General features: G+C 44.6%; 1 protein-coding gene across 3 annotated transcripts in view; it reads left to right on the top strand.

Annotated features, from left to right (window-relative positions):
• Positions 1 to 6,050: 6,050 nt before the first annotated feature.
• LOC118233930 (double-stranded RNA-specific editase B2-like) overlaps positions 6,051 to 7,541 on the top strand; it is a 71,244-nt gene continuing 69,753 nt past the window's right edge. The window contains exon 1 of one of the 3 annotated variants that reach the window (XM_035430088.1): positions 6,051 to 6,417. In XM_035430088.1, coding sequence (XP_035285979.1) covers positions 6,315 to 6,417 — 103 coding nt within the window. In that variant the 5' untranslated portion in view covers positions 6,051 to 6,314. Of the gene's footprint in view, positions 6,418 to 6,572; positions 6,609 to 7,541 lie in introns of those variants that run through there. The other 2 variants (XM_035430086.1, XM_035430087.1) reach the window with 2 other exon arrangements.

Raw genomic sequence — 7,541 nt, 5'->3', positions numbered from 1 at the left:
TTCATAAACAATATCAACCAGATGGACACGATTATTATTGCAAATAGCAATTGTGATATTCATCTATGAATTTATTCTTTAAGCTTTTATAGGAAGTGTTAAGGACACAAGTTATGCGTGTTAGTTATATAATAGTTATCTACGTAAATGGTTTATCTGTAGGCTATAACTAATAACACGCCCTAATACATTTTAAGATTTGGGCTCAAACCTCTGAAGACCTTCTGAGAATTATTGAGAATTGTAGACACACCAGTTCCATAACCTGTCCAGTTATGTAACTATGATCATTTTTATGCTTCAGTGCTTTTCGAGCATAACGTTTTAGCCTTTTTCTTCTCCAGAATTAATGCTGTACCATTTCATTAAACAGCCTAGCAAGAAAGTACAGCCACGCTTTTTTTGAAAAGGAGTCACTTTATCATTTAATTGCTGTACGGCGGTCCCTGGTTTTTGGATTGTTGTTTCATGTAAACCTTCTCCGCTTCAGCGCACTGTGATATGGGCTTTGGCCGGAGAAATTAAACTCAACCGCTCGTTTTTGAATGACTCAACTCTGCTGTTATGGATGTGTGCACACGCAGAGAGAGACAAAAAGAGGTACAGTAATTCCATGTCGTATGACACTGGACCTGTGGTTCTGATTTAAAAAGGCACAACATGTCTTGTCAGTTGGGAGTTTTCTTTTGGTGTTTTTTTTCCTCTCCTTTTATTATTTTGACCTATAAAACGTAGTCATTTCCCAGGTCCTTACATTTTAAAGGTACATAATTTTTATTAGAACATGCTAATCTGTTAAATATTTTAATGTCGCCCCATTTTTAGCAGTAAAATAAAAATGAGCTTTTTAAGGCATACTATGCAGGATTTTCACCTTGAAAATATTATAAAACAGCTTGACTCGGTCGTTGCTATGACGCCCTGCAGTCTGAGTGCATTTCTGCCTGTAACCTGTCACCTGACGGCCAGCCGAGCGAGCTGATAGGATAACAAGCCATAAAATTACAAACCCCACCCAGCGCTCATTTTAAAGCTTAAAGTCCTGTCTGATTCGTCCTGCTGCTTGATTGACTTGTAATGACACAAATCAAACAACCAAACTGTCCCTCCCCTCATCAACCGATCTGGCGTCAGGATCTAGGATCGCTCTTATCACTTGTATCCTTCCACTTTGTTCCTGTACCACTTTCATGCTACATGTACTTCCATCCAGCACCTACAGTATATTGCACTTGTATCGTTATCTTGATGTCTGTAGCTTGTTGCCGTGCCTCCTAGTTTTGACTTAACATTACTCTCTGACCCAGCCCATGCTTACCATGTGAGCTGGACTTAACGTGTTCATGGCCATGAATAACTGTCACATGACGAGTATCGGACCGGTGTTTTGTAGTTGTATACAGTTACCTTCGGTATTCACTTATTGTACGTCGCATTGGATTAATGCGTCTGCCAAATGAATGTAATGTAATGGGGGACTGCCCGTGCCACTAGGGGACAGTTAGCGAATTGGTTTGGTTCCCTTGACCACGTGTCCACACGCACACCAGCTGGAAACCCCACTGATTTATCCGGTCTAATTAGTCTGCTGAAAATGGGACTCCCCCCCCCCCCCCCCCCCCACCCCGCTCTAAAGGAATCACTTAACATGTGGGACATCGCTGTAAACGAAGGTATCAGTTGCGCCCTGCGATAAACACGCGTGGCCGTTTCTGACACAATGTGGGCTCGTCATCCCTAAACGGATATGAAAAGAGTCTTAATTAAGTACGATCAGTAGGCCGATGTAATTAAGTGAATGGAATTATAAGCACCAATTAGCGGCCTGTTATAATTCGGGGCTGGCAAATGTAGCGCATTTGGAACAAACACGAGTATACCCGAGGGGGACCCCAGGAGTGAGTTTGAAGCCCCCCGGTTTGAAGCCCCCCTGGTTTACTCGAGTGTTTACAAACCGCTCCTGCCTCGTATCTCTTTCTAACGGCTGTCTGCTGCATTTTAGAGCGTTTGCGCTTATCGGTGTAATTTTGAAAAATATTTAAAATGGCACCATCGGTAAGGGGAGAGTGATGCTCTGTGTGTTTTGTTGTTGTTGTTTTGAATCATGGCTCTAAGCTAGCCCCTCCCCCAAATGAGTGTTTTTTTTTTTTAGCTTGCTTAATTTCATCCACAATTCCACGCACACATTTTCAGGTTCACTTATGCGTCTGTTATAATTCAGTGTTTAGCATGCGCACCGAAAGGCAAATTAAATTCAATTGGCGTTCTGCAAATGAGCAGTTGAACAGAATAATGTACTCTATTTAGATGCGACTGTATTCTCACGTGGGGATCGAGTTGCAGGGTTTGTCAGTTACTTCTCACAGCCTGAGGGGTAACACCCTATAATTTTAAATAGATGGAAATTGATTATGTATTGTTTAAATGGTTCTTATTGCATAACATTACAGGCATTTAGCAGATGCTCTTATCCAGAGCGACTTACACAGCATTTACACTGCATCCATTTATACAGCTGGATGTATACTGAAGCAATACAGGTTGCATACCTTGTTCAAGGGTACAACGGCAGTGTCCAACCCAGGAATCAAACCTGTGACCTTTAGGTTACAAGACCAGGTTTGGTGGAAATGAAGAATTAATACCTGGCAAAAGGGAAGAGTTCACAGGCTGCTTCAAGACATTACAGCTACAGGCCATTGCAGGTTTATTAGACTCTTTTAAACTAAGAAACTAAAGGTAAATTAAGTTTATTTAACGGAGTGACAGAGTGTTTGAATAGTAGACATTTCTTGAGTGAAATATGGACTTTAATAGAAATATATAATATATCCATAGGGTTAGTTTCATTTGGAAAAAAAATTAAACACTTAAGTTTATCGCGTAATTAATTTTATCGAGAACAAGACCTATATTCAAACACTGTTTTTCCATTACTTTGACTTGCAAGTGAGTGCAAGATGTAGCTACGCTTTTTCTTCACAAACGTGGTTCGGAAAGTGAGTTTTCGTGATGGCCCGAACGCAAGAAATGCATTGCCTTTAATTGTTAGTCATAGTGAAGGGACAAATGTTGATTGAATTCCAGTGTCCAGTTCATCATAATAAACCTGTGAGCCTTTTCTCCAGGGCGAACGTGAACCTTGTTGGTATCATTTCTACCAGCATACCGAGTCCAGTTTCTGAGCCCAGCGGTTGGAGCAGTTCTAGACTCTAAGGTCCTGAAGTAAGGAGCTTCAACCGGAGACCGAACGAGAAATGAGACTAATCCTGCCAGAGGCCCAAAGACACAGAGCCCCTGCCCCCCCCCCCCAGGGCCCTAGCTCCCCCCCCCGAATTAAGCGACCGCTGATAAAGATGAACAATACAGAGGCTACACTCATACTGCTTTACAGACAAACCACATTAATTATGATAATTAGAATGAGAATTTACTTTGATAATCATCGCAAAGGAGAACAGTGACTAAAACACGCAAGGATTATGAGCGCGCTTTCAATTAGCCGAGAGGGATGAATGGAAATATCGACAAGATTATGCAAAAACCGACGCCTTCCCCAAAAAAAATTAATTAGCAGGCGGGGGGGGGGGGGGGGGATATTACAGTTCATAAATCGGGGCGCTCCAGATCGCGGATAATCTCCAGAACAAGCGAGCGGCTTAAGAGGAGTGTTTACTGAAGAGCGCTCGAGATCTGAGGTCGTTTAACGGGTGAGTGGAGGAGGTGTGTGGTGAGCGGTGAGGACGAAAGGTCTTTACGGAGATCTGCAGCTCCTCTCGTGTGGCTGTCCTCACACACGTTGCTGTAGTTACTCTTCAGCAGCCTAATATCTGGACTATTGTGACGGCTCCACGCTTCAGAATAGTCTGAGGCCTACATGTATAGTCTGTATAGCCCTTCGTGACATTGGGAGGAAGCCTGGATGATAAGAATCGACGGCGAGGGAATGTTCCGGTAAAACCGTTGAATCGTCCATCCTGCACCACTTTGGGATCGGGTTCCCTTAGCGTGTGAGGCCCTGAGAGAGCAACGTGTCCGTTGGGGAGTAGCCGACCGGACGACCTTTAGCTTTCCTGCCTCCCTGCTCCACCAGGAGGCCATTCCACATCCCCCAAGCACTCCAGAGTCAACTAACTGACCAACTGACTGGCTAACAGACCGACTAGCTGACTGACTGACTGGCTAACTGATTAATTGACTGATTAACTGACTGGCTAACTGACTGGTTAACAGACCGACTAGCTGGCTAACAGACTGACTAACTGACCAACTGACTGGCTAACAGACTGACTAACTGACCAACTGGCTGGCTAACAGACCGACTAGCTGACTGACTGACTGGCTAACTGATTGACTTGCTGACTGACTGTCTAACTTATCAACTGACTGACTGCCTAACTGATTAACTGGCAAACTGACTGGCTGCCTGACTGAGTGACTGATTAACTGACTGACTAACTGACTGATTTTTCCCACCGAGGAGATGGTTTTAGAATGTTTTCGGAAGAAATTGTGATCGGAGTTAAGCCCAGAGTTTTAAAGGCCTCTTCCATCGTCTTCTCCCAGCCTTATCAGCGGAAGGCTCTTGCTCAGTGAATGTGATCCAGCCCTGATTGGTTGATTAGTGGAGTACAATCAGGGGTTTTAGTGCCCGGGCTGGAATGATATCTCGCACCTGCCCGGCCTTCCTCCGATAAGGTTGACGCTCGTGCGATTGGTTATCGTCATATAATTCTCAGGCTCAGCACTTCAGCAGTTAGCGGTGAATGAACTTGATTTTCCAGCGTCGCGGCTGCAGGTCACCCGCAGTCATTCCACATCAAGGTTTGAAAGTCCGCCCAGCAACCGGGGTCACCACGGCGATCGCTGATGCGCGGCTGTATCACACGCACTTATTTGTGAACGACAGCTGTGATTGGGGGAGAGTGGGCTTCCCAGGAGCCCCGTGATTGGCTGAGCCAGCACTGAGCTGCAGTGTCCGTCCTTGACTTTTTGAACCAGTTTTTGAAAGGGTTTTGTTCTCAAGGGTTTTGTAGCTCCACCCATTTTTTTGGTAGCACCGCCCATTTTTTTTGTAGCTCCGCCTGTTTTTGCTCTCACAGAACTTTGTCCTCCCACCATTACGGAGTAAGAAATGCGCAGCACCCTGTGTGCTTGCATGATGTGTCTTGCCCTCACAGACTCCAGGAGCTCAGCACTACTGCTAGGTCAGGGCAAACACCCACCGTCATCACTGAGGCCATGGCACGTGTAATAATGACATTGCGGGTGCCATTTTGACATCACGAGAGGCTTGTGATGTCAAAATGGCACCCGCAATGTCATTATTACACGTTCCCAGCAAACTGTCAGATCCTCTACCTCCGCTCTGTGAAGGTCAGGGGATGTCTGAACAGAACTTTGAGGGTGGAGGCGGGAGGGGGGCGGGGGTTATATTTTACACTAGAGCCATAAACTTTTTCCTGTGCAGGTGGCTCAGATCCAAAGGTCCGTATCCTCTGTCAGTTGTCCGTCACCTGAGCTGGACCTCAGGTGAGCGTGATGCCATCTTGCAAGACCGTGCTTACGCGACCGTATTTATATAGCGTGAAACCGCACATGATGCTGATGATGTCACAATGCCATGGCCTCAGTGATGTCACAATGCCATGGCCTTCTCAATGACCAGGGACCAGCTTGGGACGCAATCAAGCTTTTACTGGGACATTTTCAGACATCATTTTCCAGCTCCATCGTGTGTGTGTGTGTTTCTGTGTTTGTGTGTGTTTCTGTGGGTGCTTGTGTGTGTGTTTGCAGTAAATCATCTGGTATATACATCTGTAATGACCAAAAAAAAAACTGTCAGCAAATTAAACAGATACACTGTGTTGCAGTTGGTTTTTGTTGTTTTCCAATACACACACATGCACACAGAATCTAAACTCTTACATGTGTTTTAGTGATAGAGCTCAGCCCAGCTCTCGTTCACATCAGGACTCATCAGACGAGTTGCGGGGGGGTTTGGGGCTGTCGTATTGGTGGTGATGTCACACGCCGGAGACCGTTATGACTTGGTCTAATTAGGATTTCCAGCCGCAAACGACATATCCGCCCCGAATGACTCTATTCAAACTGTCTCGTGCCAAAAAAAAGAAGTACATAAGCCAGGAACAGAGCTTTACCCACAGCTGCGCCTAATAATACGTAATTGTGGGGCGCGTGCCTCGCCGCGCAGTCTTTCCGACGGAGTAAAAAAAGCGAAGCAACTCTACTTTAACGGGGAAAGCGATAACAGGTCGTCCGAATTCGCCCGTTGTCCCGTGTCATTTGCCGCGATGGCATCGGTCCTGGGAAACAGCAGCCGCTCTTCGGGCACTCTTGGCAACCCGCTGAAATGCAAGTTCAAAAGAAGGAGGCGGAGGAGATCAAAGAAAACAGGTAAACTTTTTTTGTGTCATACGGGATTATTCTTAGGCTCCGCGGACTAACGTCCTGCTTATCAATTCAAAATGAAGGGAACATTTAGGTCTTTTATGATGTTGCAGGCTATCAGTATGGCCGCCTATTTATTTAACCTGATTGGACACACAAACGTTCCAAAACCTGTGATTGACGATGTATGTCGCCAGGTATGCTTGATCCTAAAACAGTGAGCCACATCATAACAATCCGTAAATGGTAAAGTAGCCCGTGTCTTTAGGGTAATTGTGTGTTTGGAGGTTCTCAATCCCATTGCAAAATTTATTTCATGTTAATGAAACGACTGTTTAGTCGAAACGTTAACGCAAAACCGACGTTGCGCGCGATAAAATACACTGCGTAAAATCTGGTTGTTCTCCGCAAGAAAAAGTCATCCTGTATCCAAAAATCCTGGTGCATTATGCTTCGCCATTTCACCATTTACGTTCATCGGCACACTTATACTCAAACAATCTTTGCTTTAAACGAAATGCAGAAAACGTACAAACTTATCAGTTTTCATCCGGTTAAGCACTTATTAGCGTACATCTGGAAACATGACGCTGAAGTTGCTTCGGTTAGTGTTGCATTGTTCACAGACGCGTGAACGTATTTTATAATGGATATATTACCTATTGTCCTGTCATCGGTATAGTTTTGTTGATACTTGATATCGTTGGTATCGGTAACGACAGCAGTAAACTATATAATAACCGTCCTTGCGAACAATACGATTATATTCACGAAACAAGTGACCTTTTGTTAAGGAGGACAACATAAAAAAATGTCTGGGCTTTCAATGTCGTAAATATGCGCGTAAAGAACAAAATTTATTTAGCAAGAGAAGCATTACAGTTAATCCAAAATTCGCCTGCTGTCCCGTGCCAGTCGCGAAGGCATTGGGTCTTTGGAAACGGCAGCTGCTCTTGGGTGAACCTGCCTGTTTGTTTACTGCAGCGTTGGTTCCTGGGTGTACACGGAAAATGCAGTAATTTAACATTAATTTAACGCTGTTTCGTGAAAGTGTTGCTTTTCATTTTGTCTGACCCTTAGTGATTGAGTAGTTATTTGGGTTAAACCCAAATGGCAGTATTATTGCTGCA

This window comes from Anguilla anguilla, chromosome 8 (genome assembly GCF_013347855.1).
Source record: "Anguilla anguilla isolate fAngAng1 chromosome 8, fAngAng1.pri, whole genome shotgun sequence".
Classification (NCBI taxonomy): Eukaryota; Metazoa; Chordata; class Actinopteri; order Anguilliformes; family Anguillidae; genus Anguilla; species Anguilla anguilla.
The sequence above is the reverse complement of the archived record's forward strand: the minus strand, read 5'-3'. Positions and strand labels throughout refer to the sequence as shown.